This window comes from Malania oleifera, chromosome 2, assembly GCF_029873635.1.
Source record: "Malania oleifera isolate guangnan ecotype guangnan chromosome 2, ASM2987363v1, whole genome shotgun sequence".
Lineage (NCBI taxonomy): Eukaryota > Viridiplantae > Streptophyta > Magnoliopsida > Santalales > Ximeniaceae > Malania > Malania oleifera.
The window spans coordinates 2,580,747-2,600,774 of record NC_080418.1 but is presented as its reverse complement, the minus strand read 5'-3'; the positions used below and the strand labels follow the sequence as shown (position 1 = coordinate 2,600,774).

The 20,028-nt window shown below is 34.7% G+C and overlaps 1 protein-coding gene across 1 annotated transcript; it reads right to left on the bottom strand.

Moving 5' to 3' along the window:
• Positions 1–12,562: 12,562 nt before the first annotated feature.
• Positions 12,563–19,747, bottom strand: LOC131147777 (protein LURP-one-related 7). The gene is made up of 3 exons (XM_058097338.1): positions 19,290–19,747; positions 13,486–13,686; positions 12,563–12,769 (listed from the first exon to the last, which is right to left on the bottom strand). Exons 1-3 carry the CDS (start codon positions 19,521–19,523, stop codon positions 12,647–12,649), a joined length of 558 nt encoding a protein of 185 aa, XP_057953321.1. The 5' UTR covers positions 19,524–19,747; the 3' UTR covers positions 12,563–12,646.
• Between the last annotated feature and the right edge of the window lie 281 nt (positions 19,748–20,028).

The following is a 20,028-nucleotide window of genomic DNA, read 5'->3' as shown; positions in this document are numbered from 1 at the left end:
ATGTATGCATTGCGGCACTATCAAGATTAATTCAAAAGTAGATTTTAATGCTTACAGGTTTCAGCACTTAAAGTAAAGATTGAGAATGTATGTTTGCTAATATAAAGTCCTGTATTAATGATTTTGCTTTCTCAATATGATGTGCAATATAAAATCTAACATTGTTTCAAAAAACTTAGACTTTGAATAAACTTTCAATTAAAGAGTATTTGGGTGTTGAATCAATCGACGTATTCCCTTATGGTTTTCGCAAATTATTGATCAACCAACGTACTCCATTTCGGTTTCCACAAGCCAAAAAAAAATAATCTTCAATTTATTTAATTTCCAAACTACGTAGTATATATGATCAAGAATTTAAATTATCCACGCAGTTTATAGGTATGCTGAAAAATAAAAAAGAGTAAGGGAAAGAGAAGGAGACAAGGTTTTTACGAGGTTCAGCTTATCCCCAGCCAATGTCCTCGCCTTAGGCAAACCACCTAAAGATTTCACTATACTTGTTCCTTTCCGAACGGAACAAAACCGTTACAAGCGATACTCCACGCTCAAACACTCATTCACTAGGTTAGAGTAATCGCCTCTCAAAGCGATACCCCACGCTTGATCAACGATCCAATAAACTGGAATCATCAAAAACACTGTAAGAATACAAAATAATCGCTACGTACAAGAACAGTCTCTCAAATAGCAGATTAGTACAAATTCAGCACTATATACTTCAATAATGAAATATCAAGATGAAATAAAATTAAAGCTCAAGTATAAAATTCACCAAGAGTCCTTAGATGATAATTAGTCGTATAAATCAGTGTAGGAAAGATCAACTTTTTAGAAACTTTTAGCAATTCGGTTGTACAAAGGTTTGAGCAAGAGAGAGCAGCAAGATAGCTTTCAACTAAAACAAATTTTTCAATTCTTTTGTTCTTTGTCTCTGATTTTATTAGGTTAAAGTAGTATTTATAGAGTTTTTAGAGTGAGTTTTCTTGCTACCCTAGTTGCTTGGAGTGTTCCCCAACATTTAAATTTGAAAACCTAATTTTTCGGAATTTTCCCGTTGAAGTTTGAATTTTAAAACTTTGCAAGTCAGTTGGCTAGACAATTAGCTGAGCTTGTTTTGTATAGGGTCAGTAGGCTGAGTTCATTTTGTCTATCCAGAAATTTCAAAAATTAATTGTCAGTTGACTGGAAAAACCTAATTCATTATGGTCAATTGGTTGGACAGTCCAATTAAAGGTTTTAATTGACAGTCGGTTAAGAAAACCTAATTCATTCTTGGTTAGTCAGCTGGAGAGTTCATTTTTCCAAAAATTTCACTTTTTAAGACTTTAAACCCTTATTATTTGAAAAACTCAAATGTGACTTTTAAAATCATTTTCCATGGTTTTCAAAAATTGGTCTCTAAGTCTATCTTGCATCCTAAAGAGCTTCAACATATTTCAAAAGATATTCAAATATCACGTACTTACATAAAGACTTCTTAAGACTTTGACATTCTAAACACTTAAGTCTTCATGCTTGCTTTGGTTTCATCTTGTCTTCAAGTTTTAATATACTTTGAGCTTTCTTTTTAATATACTTTGAGCTTTCTCTTTAATATTCATGCTCTCACAATCTTCAAGCTTTAATAGATCATCTTGAAATCCATGTCTTTAAGCTTCTTTTGATCATATTTTTTATTTTTATTTTAAGACTTCAATGGATCCTTGTGAACACTTGACCTTACTTTCTCATAGTTGAATCTTGAAATGTCATCACTTAACCAAATTTGTTAAGTTCCCCTTGTTTGTTATCATCAAAATAAGATTTTAAACCTTATAAGGCCAACAAATTTGGATATCAAAATATTTGTATTGAATGTGACTGGGAATTGGTAGTGGGATGGATCACATCTGGAGTTTGTTCTTCCTAGTACTTATAAGACTTTTGAGAATTGTTAGAGGAGGAGCTACAAGGCCTTCAGTTCTCTATAAAGCACCAATTTAGAGAAGGTAATCAAGTGGCGGATTACTTGACTCGTCAAGACGAGGGAGGCAACACGAAGAGATATCTTGTAGGTGATGTACTGTTGAGTAAAATAAGATATCTAATTCGTATGGATAATTTGAGTATTCAAACCTTCATCTTTAATTGTAATCATTTGGCTCTCCTATGCTTTTATCGAGTTTTTGTTTTGCAAGTAATTTACCTCGATTTGCAAGTAATTTGTTTTTGTTTGTGTTTGTTTTATTTTGATTTTATATGGGCTCGTTTAGTTTGTTTTAGTTGGATAATGGTAAAGGTTTTGTTAGACTTGTATTAATTTTGTTGTCAGGGTTGGTTTTGATAGTTTATTTGTAAATCTCTTGTGGCATGTTTGTAACTATGGTTTTCATCCGTCATAAATGAAGGCTATAAATAAATTTGGGGTTTTCGTAATATATATATTATTTCCTCATTGTTTTACTTGCAAATTATGCATGTAACAACTAATTACCAAGAACAAAAGCAACAACACAATAAATAATTAAATCAAAGGATGAACATCAACTTTATTAAATTGCTTTACCTAATAGTTGGAAAGGTTTTAGATTTGGATTTTTATCAAATTTAGATAAGATGTAATGTAAAATTGTATTAAAATTTATTGAAATCCCCTTTAATCCAAGTTTTATGTCCAAAATTTATACTTCCAAATGCAGCCGTAAAATAGGTTTAAGGTCACCCTCTCCAAAGTGTTTAAGGTACCATAAAATTTGGAATATTGTAAGAGATTTGCTTTCAAAGTCTATATTTTAGTAGGAGTTTCTTGCTTAAATAGTATAACAAGATAAACATTAACCTTATTCCCAAAATACCACATCCAATGACTTTTAAGGGCTAAAAGCCAAATATACTTTGCAATGTTATTTATAAAAATCACATACTTTTACTAACAGGTTGACACCAATTATGGATTCCTTAATCTTATAAAAAATAAAAAATAAAAATAAAATAAAAAAACATAATGTCTCCATTGAAAGGAGATCAACATAAGACAATATTCTTTCTTTCTTTTTTTTTTTTCAAAGAACCGGAAGCCACCCATATAGCAGTCCCGTCCCAAGTTTATTAATACTCTCACTTATGGCAGAGGAATACCATGAAAACAAAATGACACTTGGGGCATACATAATAGCTATAAAACACCCAATGCATCAAACCAAATAAAAGAAAAAAACAAACATATATCAATACCAAAAGAAAACCAATTAAACATACCTCATATAAGTCGTACACACCTCATCCAATCTATACAAACCTTTGATAATTTTAGGAAGTTGACTATTATTTGTAAACAAATTATTCTTCCTCATGACACCTTGTCGAGGTAAAACATTTGCCACTTTATTCCCTTCTCTATATAAATGATTTATAGAAAAGTCTACTCCCTCCAATAAACCAATAATCTACTCCCAAAAAATAAATGAGTTTCGATAAAACTGGACTAAAGACCATTGAATGAAATTGCTCACTCAAAATCTAAAAAAATATGATTTTCCTAAAAAATTGGATAAAGTGGATACATCAATGTATTTCAACATTAAGTTACTCAGTGAATAGGCAAAACAATAAATGCCTTCATCCTTCAAGGGGTTTTCAACAAGGAGATCCTCTGTCTCCTTATTTTATTTTTATTATATGTTGAAGTTTTTTTGAACTTGCTGCAAAGAGCCACTTGTCAAGGAATGGTCTCGGATGTTAAAATGAAGAGAAAAGTTGTTGAAATTTCTCATATTTTTTCTACTATCGATTGTGTTATATGTTTTGTAAATTAAATTTTGATAAAAGAGGTTAAAAATATATTGAACATCTTTTAAGACTCTTTGGGAGTTTGAACTAATACTTCGAAATCACATGTTAGTTTAACTATAAATACGATTTGAATATTAAGGAAAATTATGACAAAAAGACTTGTATTTTAGAATATAAACAATAATGAAAAATGTGTAGACACTTGCATAAACTTTGGAAGAAAAATAGTACAAGTTTTTTAAAGCATCCGTCGTAAATTAAGAAGAATAATTGAAACTTGGCAGAGTAATTTGTTATCACAAATAAGAAGAGATGTTTTAATTAAAGTAGTAGGTGCCAGACTTCCTATACACAAGATTAGTGTTTGGAAGTTGCCCAAAACAATTTTGTAGCCAAGTGAAAAATCATTTAAGAGATTTATGTTGCAAGGATGGGGGTGGAGGAGTAGAGGGGATAAGGGAAGTTGTGAACCTCATACTTCAAATTGGAAGTCTCTTTGTTTTCTTTTTTCTCTAGGATGTTTGGGTTTTAGGTTTCTTTATTATCTTTTTTGAATGCTCTTTTTATTAAGCAAATCTTAAAGATTATTGAAAAGCCCAATTCTGTAATGATCCTGAAAATTTTAATGGTAAAATAACTAGGAAAAATAATAATGAAATGGATTAATAATAAGGAAAAGGAAAAGGAAATATTTTTGTTAAGGAATTGCAGGTCTCGTCAACGAATGTTCTGTTTTCATCGACGAGCGTTCTTCTAGAAATCGTCGACTAAGCCCAGTCCCTCGTCGAAGAAAAAATCCCAAGAGAGTAAATTGCACTTTGAATTTCGTCGACGAACGCATTCTCTTGTTGACAAAGACCCTTCAGTGGTTCGTCGACGAGCCCAACCTTCTCGTCAACAAATCCACGTGGCAGTAGTATCTATAAATTGAACCAGGGTTGCTTCCACGCGAAGGAAATTTGATTTCCTTCACGATTTTCTCTCTCTAAGTCATCTTTTCTCTCTTCTCTCTTCAAATCTTGCCCAGATTCAGCCCGAATCGCTAAATGGAAGTCGCTACGGTGTTATAGGGAAAATTCTCTACATATCTAGCAGATCAATTTTTTAAACCGGGTTTTTTTATGAATGCTCCTAAATTGAGGTAAGGGTCTGGATTCTCAGTTTTAGGCTTTTGAAATGTTATTTAAGGTTATTAAGTTGAGAAAATGTAGAAATAGTAGTTTATTTGGGGATTTATTTAATTAAATTAGGGTTTTTGAACCAGGGTTTGGGTGAGCACCGCGGGCATCTGTGTGGGATTCTTGTCGATGTAGTTCAAGGATTTAGGTAAGGGGGAAATTTATATATTAAATCAGGTTTTTATGTATTAAATGGAAATTGATTATGTTATATATATATGTATGTATGTATGTATGTTTTCATGTGAGTATAAATGTCAACCATTTAAATAATATTTTTCTGAGCTTAAAGCTGTTTATTTAGCTACGTATATGTGAAAATGAACTAAGAAAAATGGAAAACATTTTCAAGATAAGTATGTAAGAAAAGAAGGTATATTTTCAGTATATAAACGTTAAATGTTAGATGGCTTATTTTACAGACAATGTATGAGTTTTATTGTAAAATTGTGTGGCATGAGTAGATGGTAATGTAGTGTAAATGTATGTTATATGTACAAGATGCAGGCTATGTAAGAAATGCACTGTTAATGAAATGTTATAAGGATCATGTTGTTTGTGTTTGATAATGCAATCATGTATGCAATGACAGCTAAAAGGAGCTATAGACTAATTGATGACAGTTAAAAGGAACTGTGTTAACAGATTTTAGCACATATCTATGTGGACTAATTGATGTACAGTTAAAAGAAGCTATAGTACGAATGAATGAAATGAAAATGAAATGAAATGGAAATGTGAATGAAATGGATATGAAATATGAAATGTGAACGATGTAAAATGTTAAAGGTTACGTAAAGTGAAATGCCAAGAAATGTTAAGGTTATGAACATAAACAGATATGGATGGTTGAATAATAACAGACAAAATAGTGTATTATGGTGTTATCAAGTATTTATGTTAATAAAACATGTTATGCTAGGGCAAGTGCGGTTGTAGTATCAAATGTAGCAGTAGGTTGCATAACGCACTTGGACAGAGGGAAACTACTTGAATGAGCAGGTAGATTTCCTTATTCTTGGGAGCTTCGTTGGTAAACTTTGTATGAATTGTGTGAGTACGAGATTAATTTATCACTTGAGGGTGATGTTTTGCATGTGTTTGATAGGGTTCAGAGAATGATTTTAGAATATATGTTAATGGTTTTACAAATGATATTAAATGTTGATTATATCTCATGTTGACCACACGTTGTTTTTAATATATATTGTTTCTTTCTCTTACTGAGATGTGTCTCACCCGAATATGAATTTATCTTTTCAGGATCACCACGTAAACGAGCTTAGAGAAGCTCGAGGTTGATAGCATTTTTGGGGTTCTAGATAAAGAAAAAGGTATGAATACATTTTGATGATATCTAGAATGTAAATAAGTTATGTTTTATGTTTTATGTTTTAAGTTGTATGGATTTTATGGAGCACATTGGTGTTGTGAATACTGAATATTTTTGGAGATATGTGTATATATAGGAATACAGGTGATGAATGGTTATTTAGGAATTATGGATAGAAATAGTAAACTCTGATATTTTTTATTATTATAATTGAGGATCATAGTTATGTTTTTCACTGCGTATGTGTGAATGTATTTATGGATTATCAAGATTTAATCAGGAATAACGCACCGGACCGGGTTTAAGGTTTTGAGGCGTTACATTTTGGTATCAGAGCCATGATTTTGGGATTTTAAGAACTTAGGGAATGATTTATACCAGAGTATAGGAATGAGTTAGGATGAAAAATAGGAGATGTGTAGGTTAGGTGTTGACAAGTATAAGATTTTGTCTTATAACTTGGAGGCAGAATTCCCTTGGTGAACTTCTGTGATTTTTTGATTCAGTCGACGGTATCAAAAAACCATGGTAAATCCATCGACGATGATGTTTCTTAGCCGTGAGATTGGTCCTTATATGGAGATTTTGGATTTTCATTGGATTTAATTTAATAATTATGATGTTTAGAGATATGATATGGAATTCTTATATCTTTTCTGTCCTATTTTTAGGATGGACTCTAGAGATGAGAATATAGAGGCTGAAGGAAGGGAAGTTTCAAATACTTCCAATGAAGAGGACGTTGATACCTCCAAGGTGCCGCAGGGTATAGTTTGTCAAGTTAAAGCAAAGATGAAGAAAGAACCTAAAGAACATAACCGTTCACCTGCAGGTCAGGGCTACAACATTAAGGAGTTTATGAGAATGAACCCTCCGGCCTTTGTAGAAGGACCTGATCTAGTGGCTGCAGAGAATTAGGTACAGGAAATAGGGGAGATCATGGTTGTACTTGATTGCACGGACGAGCAGAAGGTTCGTTATACTGCATTCAATATAACTGGAGAGGTGAAACGCTGGTGACTTTCTACAAAGCTGCTAGAGGACTAGAGGTTGAAAAAGATAACTCTTACTTGAAAGAGATTCAAGGAGCTATTATTTGACAAGTATTATCCTTCATCTGTCAGAGAGGAAAAGATTGAGGAGTTTACTAGTCTATTCTAGGGGGAGATGACTGTTGCAGAATATGTAGCAAAATTTGTGGAGCTTTTACGTTTCGCACCATTTCTGATCCCGAACAAGGCAAGGAAGGCTAGGAAATTTGAAAAAATGGCTGAGATGCAAAATATACAAGCTGGTGGTGGGGTTTCAGCTTCAGACTTTCTCATAATTAGTTGATAAGGTTTCGATGTTGGAGAAGAGTATCTAGAGCAGCACAGAGCCTTCAGAGCATAAGAAGAGACCTGCACTATCTAGTTTTCAGTTTGAGGCCAGTCAGGGATCAACAAAAAAAGGAAAAGAGGCAGTGGACTCTGTATGCCAGAAATGTAATAAAAGGCATAGGGGCAAATTGTAAAAACTCCAAAAAGAGATATAAAAGATGAGTGGATTGATTTAAAAATAATAATAATAAATTAATTAATTAACTAATTAATTAATCAGATTTAAAAGAAAAAGAAAAAAAATTAATTAAAATTTATTTTTATTTTATTAATAAAATATATTATTATTAATATTAATTAAATATTATTATTATTATTATCATCCTGAAGCTTCACAAAGCTTCAGGATGAATTTTTTTTTTTTTTAATTGTTATCTTCAACCGCCCCCCCTTCTAGCTTTCTTCTTCTTCATCTTCTTTTCTTTCACTTTCCCTACACAACATTGAAATCTCTGTCTCTCTCTCCTCTCATTCTCTCTACCTCTCTCCTCAATTTCGTGATGAATTTTCGTCCGATCGAAAATCTGAAGATACCACTGGACTCCATTCGCCGCTGCCGTCATTTCTACCGGAGCGGATTAGTGGTAGGAGCGGCGTAAGCGTATTCCCTAAGGTAAGCAATTTTTCTCTTTTTCTTTAATTTCTTGCAAAATATAAGCCCAATCGACGAACGGACACCACCACAAGAATTTAGGAATGATTCTCTACAAGTCTAGCGGGACAGAATTCTCGTGGGGGTGTCGAGGGCCAAAACCCCAAATTTGGGGTACGGGGTTTTTAAGGGGCTTACTTTTAATTAATTAGCATTAATTTAGAAATGCTAAAATATTGAGCATCTAAGGCTGAAGTAGGATTTCTGGAATTTAAGGCTCAGGTGAGTGCCGCGGGTGTAATTTTGGGACCCGCAAGTAAAATTCAGAAAATTAAGTAGAGATGTTAAATAATAGTTTAAATATTAATTTGAGATATATGGAGCCTAGGGAAGACTAGATGAATATTATTTTGGAGAAATAGATTAATTAATCTGGGAAAAATGTAAATTGTAAGAGTTAAATTTCAGGCACCAAGGGTGTAGGATTTGGGTCATAACGAATTTCGCAGTAGTTAGGTAAGGGAATAAACTAAAGTAGTTATTTTCTATGCAAATTATTATTAACTATGAGTAAATTTATTTTCAGAAAAGTATATGTTATATTGTTTCTTATGAATGAAATGTGCGATTGGGAAAATACTGTTATGATGATTAAAATATATATGTATGTATAAGGTGCCGGAAAATCACGATTTTAGAATATGAAATATGACTTTTAACAGCATATGTGTGACATGAATATTATTTTACATGAAATGTATTATGATATGAAGGATTTTACGAACAAAACATGATTTCAGGTATTATGAAAAGATGAGTTATGTTGTGATGAATTTGACGAATATATGATAAATGATTTATTTTAAGAATATATATATATACCCGAAATGATTTTGGCGCGAGGCCATGTATTTATGTTATCGATACGAGGCCGTATTTATGTTATCGGCACGAGGCCGTATTTATGATATTGGCGCGAGGCCATGTATTTATGTTATCGGTACGAGGCCGTATTTATGTTATCGGCACAAGGCCATATTTATGATATCGGCGTGAGGCCATATTTATGCATGATTTCGCCACAAGGCCGTAATTACTATATTTTTGGCATAAGGCCGTAATGATGTAATATATATGATCATGTATTATATGTTATCACAACCAGAATGTTAGTTTAGTTTAGTTTAGGGGTTTAGGGGCTCAGTACCGTAGCTATATTGTAGATCAGATATCTACGTCAGATTGGTGCTAACCATCCCACGAGGGGATGGGAGATGGATAGTCGATATGGCTTTTAGTAGAGTGTGGACGTCCACCTGGCAGTTCGCACTAGGGTGTGGTGCGCTCATCGTACTTATAGACATATTTGACCCAGTAGTGGTTGACCAGCCATTGTTGAGTCCCGCCTTCGGGCTGCACAACCCATTATGGGGAGTAATACATGACATTAGCTAGCTATTCATCATGGGTATATGTTTTCAGTATTATGAGTATAACAGATATTTTATGTATGATATGACTTACTAGAAAATACGAAAGCATGTGATTTTTCAGTATGGTATGATGAACGTTTATGAAATATGAAATGTATTGTATACGTATAATTGCATTAAATATTCATGTTGTCACACAGCTGTATTTAGTTTATTTTCTCTTACTGAGAAGTGTCCCCAAACTTAATTAATTTTTTAGGAGCTCCTGAGAGACTGGCGGGTCAAGGCCGCCGTTGAGCTAGTGAGATTACCCTGTGAGAAGGGTAAGATTTTGTAATAGGGTCAGAGTTATTTTGTGTTCGATCCTAGAGATATTTTGATGTGTATGAGGATGTATAGAAGTACAGTTTTATAATGTTATAGAAAGCTCTGGTATTATGCTTTATGGATGGATGTTTGGATTTTATGTTTATTGCTGCGTAAAATTCCGCTGTATTTGATAGGTGTCTCCGCTACTCATGGGTTCGGGTTGACCATTTGATCTATTATGTGACATTTTATGTTAAGAAATTGAGGGACGTTACATGAATGCTGGTTTGGCACTCCGAATTGTTTCAAGTGTGGTAAGTCAGGACATATCAAGAAAAATTATCGGGAATCATTGCCTATGGTATCTGTTCAGAATCAGGACCGAAGAAAACAACAGGTACCACTTGGAAGAGGTGCTCCACCCTAATTGTATACACTTCAAGCTGAGGAGGATGTCATCAGAGAAGCAGGTATGAGTTTATGATTAAGGAAATTATAAATTAAATTCAATTATGGATGATTGAGCAGTATACATGATGATCTAAATGTTTATGATGATCTGATTAATTGTAAATAATGTAGGGATTTGGGTGATATACATATTGAATTTTATGACTTAATGAATTCTAATGATGTGAAAGGATGATTAGTAGGTAAAATTTCGAAGATAAAATTTCTTAAGAGTGGAAGAATGTAATGACCCGAAAAATTTTAATGGTAAAATAATTAGGAAAAATAATAATGAAATAGATTAATGGATAATAAGGAAAAGGAAAGATTTTTTTTAAGGAATGCTTTTAAGGAATTTCAACTTGAATTTTTTAAAAAATATAAATTTTTCTAATTTTTTGAAAGAATAAAAAAATAAAAATATTTTTTCACAATGCTTGTAGTAAGTTTGTGTCTTCAAAAGTATCGGAGTCTCATAGACAATTTCCAGTCCTAAGATTTATAAAAAAGGAACCTATATTTCTTGCTTGGAATGAGATTTTCAAAGATATAAAACCTTTCTAGTGCTATGCCTTTTTTTCTTTGTTGAATTTTTTTATATAAATTCCTAGTTCAAAATTGGTTGAACTTTTTAGGAGGTGTTGTTATGATGCTGATAAAATTTCATTATTATATTTGTTTAGGGATAGGATATATTCAGATTTTATGAGAATGTAAGGTTCTTATAAAATATGAACATCTTATTCTCACCTTCCCATCCCGATAGGTAAGTTTCATGGGAATCTTATTATCAGGGGAATCATATCTTTTGGATCAAATTGCTCTCTCTATTTTAACTTTGGAACAATAATACCCCTACAATACAATATAATCAATCACATTATACTATAAGATTCAAAATAATAAAATAGTAAAATAAAAATAATTTTTTTTAAAAAAATTAACATAAATATTAATTATTTTAATTTAAAATACATAAAATGTTAAGTACAAATATTAATTAGGAAATTTTAATTAATTTTTAATTAAACAATAAATAATATTTAAAATGTCTATTAAGAGTATTACAACTTGTTTGGTTTGGCAAAATAGTTATTCTATAATTTAAATTTTGAGAATCAAGGGAAAAGTTATTCCTTGTATATTCTCAATTTTTTTATTCAACATGTAGTAAAAAAGAAATAAACATCCCATATGAAATTTGGGTATAGTTAACCCTTATCTATTTTTTATTATGAACTCATAAAATGTTTCATATTTTTATTTACTTAATAGTAAGAATATAATCTCTTGTATAATTAATCATAATTAGCCTACTAAAACTAATTTATTTTTTGAAACTAGAAATTCCACAAACCAAACATAACTTTAAAATTTATGTTAATTAATATTCTAATTGACATTTTATTTAATTAAATAAATATTTTATTATTAATTTATAAAAATTTTATATAATTATTAATATTCAGATTGCCCTGAATTATTTTTATTAATCAATTATTAAGTGTTAAATGGTTAAGATATATAGTTGTTGAAAATTTTAGGATTTAGATTTAATTAAGTATACATTCTTAATCTTTTTGTTGAAAAATACAATTATTCTTCACACATTTGTTACATACATTAAGAGTTTAATGGTCATTTTCTTAAACTATCTACTAGTATAATATTGAACCAAATAATGGTTTGATTTGAAAATCTTGTGTACATTCTTGAAAATCTTACAACACGAACCAAATAAAAATATTTATATGAGACAAATATTTTATTATTTGGAATAAAATTTTCGAGAATGACATTTTATGAGGATTTTTTTTTATGCCTCGAACCAAATGATCCCTACGGTGATTCAATTCTTTAAGATGGTAATAGGCCCACAACACAATAGCTTAATGCCTAAATTCTAATATTGTAAACCATTTTAAAAAAAACTTTGTTAACTGCACAAAGTAGTGTCTTTACCTTTTTGACAAATTACCAGCCCTTTTTAATAGAAAAATTACCAGTCAAATTGATGTATCCTCACAGTAAAAATAGTAATAGAAGATCAAATTCACTCTTGCACAACTTACCTACTTACAAAAAATATTGATCAAATACAAAGTGAAATTGAATTTTCCCAAATGAAATTCATTTTTCCCTCTTTTTTTGGATATTAACGATGGTATATCTACATTTCTGGGTTCTATTATCTTCATCTAATCAAAAAATATTACAATCAAGGCCGCAATTAAAACACAATCAACAAATCCAGGAAATATGGTTGTTTGAAATCTACACCTCCCAATATAAACCTTCCCAAGCTTGTACATCAGCTTAGTCTGCATCAAAACAGAACAAAAGAAACTACCCTTTAATATATATATATATAAACTGTATAAGCATAGCAGTTGACAAGTGAATACTGCGGTGAAAAATGGAAAAAACATCAGAGAAGTTATCATTATTATTATGTTTCAGTTTTAGTAGTATCAAACAAATTATTTATCCAAGTTAATCTTCAATGGCAAAGAAAACCACCTACTTAGATTATATCAGATGAAGCACACTTCTAGGACGTGTCAAAAACGTTCTACTATAGCCATTCCCTTGCAGTAAGGAAAATGAAGTCTTAGAAAGTTGACTCACAGATCATGTGGGTGGTGTGGGATTTGCCAACTCAAGTGTTGATTAACCTATGTTCAACCATAGAACTGGTTCAAAGATGTAATTTTATTTGAAGCATATAAAGTCTGGGCTTTAGATTTGAATTTGTATGGGAGTGGGCAAAACTCAATAAAGGCCGAATTTCATCTAGATCTAAGGCTCAAAATCTATGCTCCCAAACACAGCATAACTGGATGCAATACAGATGAGAGGCAAGACAATACAATGAAAGATAAATGGATGCACTTTTGAGAGGTTTATACTTTACAGTGCAACTATTGGGAGAGAACAAATTGACATGGTTAAATAGTTATCCATATATACAGGAATTTCCAGTAAGCTAGTTAATTTTGAAGTTATCATTCAGAATTAGCCATGGTTAATGTAATACCTGAGCTACTATGGAATTGCCTCTATAGATGGTACAAGATCTCTGAAAGGGACAACCTATCATCTTGAAGCTAGAATCTAAGCCCCCACGATTTTCACCAACAAGGAACACCTCTAATTCAGTTTTAGAGAATGTCTTGAGTTTCCTCTCCACTCTAAATATCAACTGCGTGTCCTGCTTAAATCCTTGCCAAGATCCATTCTGCGAACAAAAAAATACAACATGTTACCTCTTTGAACCTATAAAAATGGCAAAACTTAACATTCCATTGCCCAGCCCCCAAATGGGAAGCCAGGGTTTGATTTCCATAAAGTGGGAACCCTGGGTAGAATAGGAGTTTGCTCCTTTGGAGGCATTGCGCAGCATGCTTCTTTTGGAGGCTGCGGTGAAAAAAAATACTAGACGTCTGATTACATGTTTCTGATGTGGAAATACACAAGTCACCTACTTCGATGCTGCAGCTTTTAAATCTAGAGAGGAATTCACTACATGGTAAAACTAAGTTTGCTGCACATCTATTGTGCAGTTGTGCAAAACATAAATGCAAGCTATATGACTTCAAAACACAGAAACATAAAAATAAAAATTGCACAATGAAACCAATGAATTACGGTACAGCAAACCAGAATAGTGCATTTCACCATATTATTATTAGCACCAAAATACATCCCTCAGAGTTATTTGAAACAAAAAAATAAAATAAAATCAAGGATTATCAGCACAACAGTTATCCAGCATAGAAACTGGAAATTCAATTATACTTTTAACCAAACTCTCTGCATGTGCTTAAACACTTCTCTGTTCTCGAGTTGCAAAGTGAGAGAAATTACTGAGTTTCAGGGAAAGTAATTGGAACTTTCAAGAGTACAGATAAGTTTAAATACTAGTATATCTTAAGAGATCAATTTTGATTCCCCACAAATTCATGTACACATGTAGCCCAACAAATAAGCTCTATCCAGAATCTAATTTCAGTCTATCTCAAAACATATTATTACAAACAGATTTTTGTGCTTAAGATAGAATCATTGAATTATCTTTCAAACAACAGTTTTTCTTAATTAATTCCTAACAGGAAACAATGCCATTCTAGTTCAATTTTATTATCGCATACATTCATATGTCAAGTTACATTCAAACGCCCAATAATGTAAAATATCACCTAAGACTTTACAAGAATGATTCCAGACGAGTCCATTGTGCCACCTATTAGGCTTTTCCCTTTCGGTTGTGCTGAGTCTTTGCTTCCAGAATCTTCAAATATTTGTGGGTCTCCATGCTCTGCTTTGTTTTTCCTAACAGGCTGTGCATCCTTGGACCATTCTAGTTCAATTTTATGATGCCATTCTAGTACAATTTTATTATCACATACATTCATATGTCAAGTTACATTCACACGCCCAATAATGTAAAATATCACCTAAGACCTTTTTTTTTTAATAATCATTATGTCAGCAATGGCAATTAAATGAAACTAGTGGTCCAAGAATGCACAGCCTGTTAGGAAAAACAAAGCAGAGCTTGAAGCCACAAATATTTGAAGATTCTGGACGCAAAGACTCAGCACAACCGAAAGAGAAAAGCCTAGAATAGGTGGCACAATGGACTCGTCTGGAATCATTCTTGTAACAAATTCTGTTATGAAAATATTCTCTAGCTAGAATATTCTTCTGATGTGTAATAGCCCATAAATATGCTGCGGTAGTCTATAAGAAGGTGTGCCTTCATCCTTCTTACTTTAATATGGTATCAGAGCCCTCACAAAGACCACCGTCTAGCTTCTTCTTCCTTCTGCTTTTTTTTTTTCCCTTCTTTTCTCAGCACCCACACATGAATCCTGGCCCAGAAAAACAATCCGAAACTTCCTCATCACCTTCCTCTCCTTCCATCATCAACTCCTTTTCTCATTTTGTTACTATTAAGCTGACCATAGACAATTATTTTCTATGGAAAGCTCAGGTCCTTCCCTTCCTCAAAGGCAACCAGCATTTTGGTCACATCGATGGCACCATTCCTATGCCCTCTCCCACTACTAATGACCTTCCGAATCCTGCCTACCATTGCTGGCTTCTTCAAGACCAGCTTATTGTTTCTACACTCAATTCGTCTCTCTCTGAACAAGTCCTCTCCAAGGTGCTCGACTACACCACGGCCAAAGAAGTATGGTCCACTCTCCATACTCTCTTTGCTGCTCAATCATGTGCCCATGTCATGCAAACCAAATACCAGTTAGCCACTCTAAAAAAGGGTTCCGATTCCATCACCACCTACTATCACAAAGCCACTACTCTTTACTCCTCTCTCAGTGCCGCAGGACAACCTCTCTGCCCCTCTGAATTTTCTGCGTATCTTCTAGCTGGGTTAAGCACTGATTATGACTCTATAGTCACCTCTCTCACTACTAGACCAGATTCCTCAACTCCTCAGCAGGTCTATAGTTTTCTGTTAAACCATGAGTCGAGGCTTGCTCACCAAACACATTGTCTTCTTTCCAATACCCTTGTTGGCTAATACCACTTCATTCAAACCTTCATCACCACCTTCTCGTGGTAGAGGCACCCATGGTTGGGGGATGGGTCGTGGCTCTCCTAATTTCTTTTGCCCTAAAACATACACTCGGTTAGTTTGCCAAGTGTGTCTTAAACCAGGCCACACAGCCTCAACTTGCTGGCATCGATTCAACCAAACATAGCAAGCATCTCCTCCCCCTTCTCTCGCTGCTCATTTAACCACCCTCCCTTCTCCCTCAGCTCCACCAAATTTTTGGTTTCCTGACACTGCTGCTACTAACCATTTTACTGCAGATTTCTCCAACTTAAATCTGGACTCAGCAGCTTATCATGGCCCTGATCAAGTTAGCATTGGAGATGGCCCCTCTCTTCCGATTAACCACATTGGCTCGGCTCATCTTCCCACTTCCTTTGGCAAATTTCTACTACGACATCTCCTTCATGTTCCCTGTATTTCTTGCAATTTATTGTCTGTGAGTCAATTTTGTGTAGATAACTCTGTTTATTTTGAATTTCATTCCTCTCATTTTCTTGTGAAGGATTTGCACACCAAGGAGGTAGTTCTTCAGGGAACCATTGAAAATGGACTGTATATGCTTCCAGTTGATGCCACAGCCACCACCTCCACTGTCTCTCCGCAAGCTTACTAGGGTGAACGGACTACTCCTCAAAGTTGGCATTCCCAACTTGGTCACCCGTCCTCATGAATCAGCTTCCAATAACTAGTAGCACAAGTTTCACTTCATGTTCAGCTTGCTCTCAAGAAAAATCACACACACTTCCGCATCCTACCTCACCCTCACAATCTCACAAACCTTTTGAACTTATGTTTCTTGATGTTTGGGGGCCGGCACCCGTGCTATCTACCTTAGGTTCTCATTACTACTTAGCCATTGTAGATGATTTCACAAAGTACATTTGTATATTTCCTCTTCAATCTAAATTTGATGTCTCAACTGTTTTTCTTGCCTTTTTGACTTATGTTCATAATTTTTTCTCTTCAAATATAATTTCTGTGCAATCGGATTGGGGCGGTGAATTCCGTCCCCTCTCCCCAATCTTAAAAATATTTGAAATTAATCAAAGGATCACTGCTCCTCATTCCCATGCTCAAAATGGCAGCATTGAACGGTGGCATCGTCATATCGTAGAAACGGGGCTCTTCCTTTTAGCTCATGCGTCTGTATCACTCAAATACCGGTCGGCTGCATTCCAAACAGCAGTGTTTTTAATCAATCAAATGCCCACCTCCATTCTTAATAACATGTCTCCATTTCAAAACTTATTTCACAAAATACCTGATTACAAATTTCTAAGGACTTTTGGGTCTGCCTGTTGGCCTCATTTACGCCCCTTTAATAGACATAAAATGGAATTCAGATCTCAACTCTGTGTCGTTATGGGCTATAGCCCAGATCACAAGGCCTACAATTGTTTGCATGTACCATCGGGCCGTGTGTATATTTCAAGGGATGTTAAGTTTGATGAACTTAACTTCTCTTTTGCTCATATGACCAGCACAAGTTATTCAGCACCCACAACCCCATCTCCTGGGCCTCATAACCTTGTCTCTCTAAACATACCAAGGCCCATTTCATCCCCACACCACTCTTCTTCTCTTCTACAAAGTGCTGGACCTCCTGTTTCACCTTGTGGGCCTACTATCATTACTAGAGCCCATCCTTTATCCCCATCAAGCCCATCCTCTCGACTTTATTAAAACCTACCCGATCCTTCTCAAACCTTCCCATCGCAAACATCTTCTCCTTCCTCTTTGAGTCCTTCCCCTGTACATACCTCTTCAACCTCTGAGTTGATCTCTCTTCCCAACGTTGAAGTCCCTACCTGTCAAACCTGTTTCAACCCCCATGTCTTCATCACTTAGACTCACTGCATTAGATGGTCCTTCTTTTGAAGACACTGGTTTATATAGAAGTGTAGTGGGTAGTCTCCAATAACTGGCCTTCTCTCGGCTAGATATATCCTTCTTCTTTAATAAAGTCTGTCAATATATGCATTGTCCACGTGTCCCTCATTGGCAAGCCGTGAAACACATTTTGCGTTATTTAAGGCTCACTGACGAATTGGTCTTCACTTTTCTTCTTCATCCCTCTCACACTCTCGGCTTACTCCGATGCTGCCTGGGCAGGTTGCCTTGATGATCGCAAATCCACAGGAGGATTCCGCATTTATTTTGGTAAAAATATAATTTCTTCGGGTTCTAAAAAGCAGCCCACAATTGCTTGTTCCTCCACTGAGGCCGAGTATAAGGCTGTTGCAAATACAGCTTGTGAAGTCTTATGGTTGCAGTCCCTTTCGAAAGAGCTTGGTATTTTCCTTTCGGATCCCCCAACATTATGGTGTGACAACTTGGGGGCCACTTATCTGTCCATGAATCCTGTTATGCATTCTCGAACCAAGCATGTTGAGCTTGACTATCATTTTATTCATTAAAGAGTGGCTGCCAAAACCCTCAAAGTCTCTTTTATCTCCAGCAAGGATCAACTTGCTGATATTTTCACAAAATCGCAAAATCACTTTCAACAGCTCGGTTCAATCTACTGCCATCAAGCCTCACCATTGCCATGGTGCCACTTGATTCAAGGGGGGCTGTTAGGAAAAACAAAGCAGAGCATGAAGACCCACAAATATTTGAAGATTCTGGAAGCAAAGACTCAGCACAACCGAAAGGGAAAAGCCTAGAATAGGTGGCACAATGGAATCGTCTGGAATCAAGCTTGTAACAAATTATGTTATGACAATATTCTCTAGCTAGAATATTCTTCTGATGTGCAATGGCCTATATGCTGCGGTACTATGTAAGAAAAGCATTGTACAAAAACAATCAATATATTCTGGTTGAGGCTTTTCTTCATACAGAAGGTATGCCTTCATCCTTCTTACTAAAATACAGCCACATTCAATTCAATCATAAAGATCGAAGGAAAAATTACACCACAAGTCTCTGAGGTTTTGTTTAATTGCACTTACTTCTTACTAATTTGATTGTCACAATTAGCTTCCCCAAATTTTAAGTTCAGCTTTTATGATGTGGTTTGCACAAATCTGAATAAACTTCAAGAATTTAAGTACCGCAATTCAAACACCAGGGAGCAGTTAAATCTCAAGAACTTATCGTGTAATTTACTCGAAAGTAAATTGGGGCAATTTTGCCCATCTTAATCAGAAAACTAAGCATTACGATAGGTTATGCTAATCTTACTCAAAATCCACTTTATCTTGGATTCTACTTATGGAAAACATTTCCGCTCCGAGAGAGAGGGAGATACTGACGCTGTTACGGTCCATGGTGATGAGGACATTTCCAGCGGGGTCAAGCAAGAGTCGCTTGTTCGGAGGAACAGCCGAGTTGGAAGAGTAACTGCCGACTACGAAGACGAGATTGCCCGAGGCGTCGGTGAATCTGAGATCGCCGCGGCAGATGAGGCCCCAGCGGTTCCTCGACGCGAACAGATCCACGGGGATCTGCAGATTGGCAGGGTACGCCGGTGGCGCTGCGGCGGCCATATGGAGAGACAAAGGTTGCGTAGAATGAAAGGATTGCGTTTGATTGCCTCCGAGATTCGATATTCAGAGGATGAATTGCGACGATGAATTCGAAGAACAAAAGATAAAGAAAAGAGGGAACTGGAGGATGAAAAAGACGGAGGAAACGGAATTGGATTCGCGGGTGTGCGACTGCTCGGCCGGTTTGCTTTGGAGCTGCAGAAGGAAGTTAAGAAACAGTCAATGAGGTAATCGTGGGCCCCATGTATCCGCTGGCACCTTTTTTTTTTTTTTTTTTTGAATACGTACCGATATTCACTTATCCGTTTTACGGTTCACGTGACTAATCCTGTGCTCCTTTACTTGGCATGGCTTCTGACTTTTCACCCCAGCGGAGAAAAACTAGATAGGAATTAAGAGTTTTTTCCGTTTTCAATTTTATTTTATTTACAAATATTTCAAAAAGTTTGGAAAAACTTTATTTCCTCATTTGTTGTTACTACAGGCAGCGTCTTTTAGTCCAAAA

Coding starts and splice junctions, on each gene's coding strand:
- LOC131147777 (XM_058097338.1), bottom strand. CDS start 19,523: ATGGCCGCCGCAGCGCCACCGGCGTACCCTGCCAATCTGCAGATCCCC. Junction 13,687..19,289: donor TCACCATGGACCGTAACAGC/GTCAGTATCTCC, acceptor TTTTGTTCGCAG/AATGGATCTTGGCAAGGATT. Junction 12,770..13,485: donor GCAATTCCATAGTAGCTCAG/GTATTACATTAA, acceptor GTTTTGATGCAG/ACTAAGCTGATGTACAAGCT.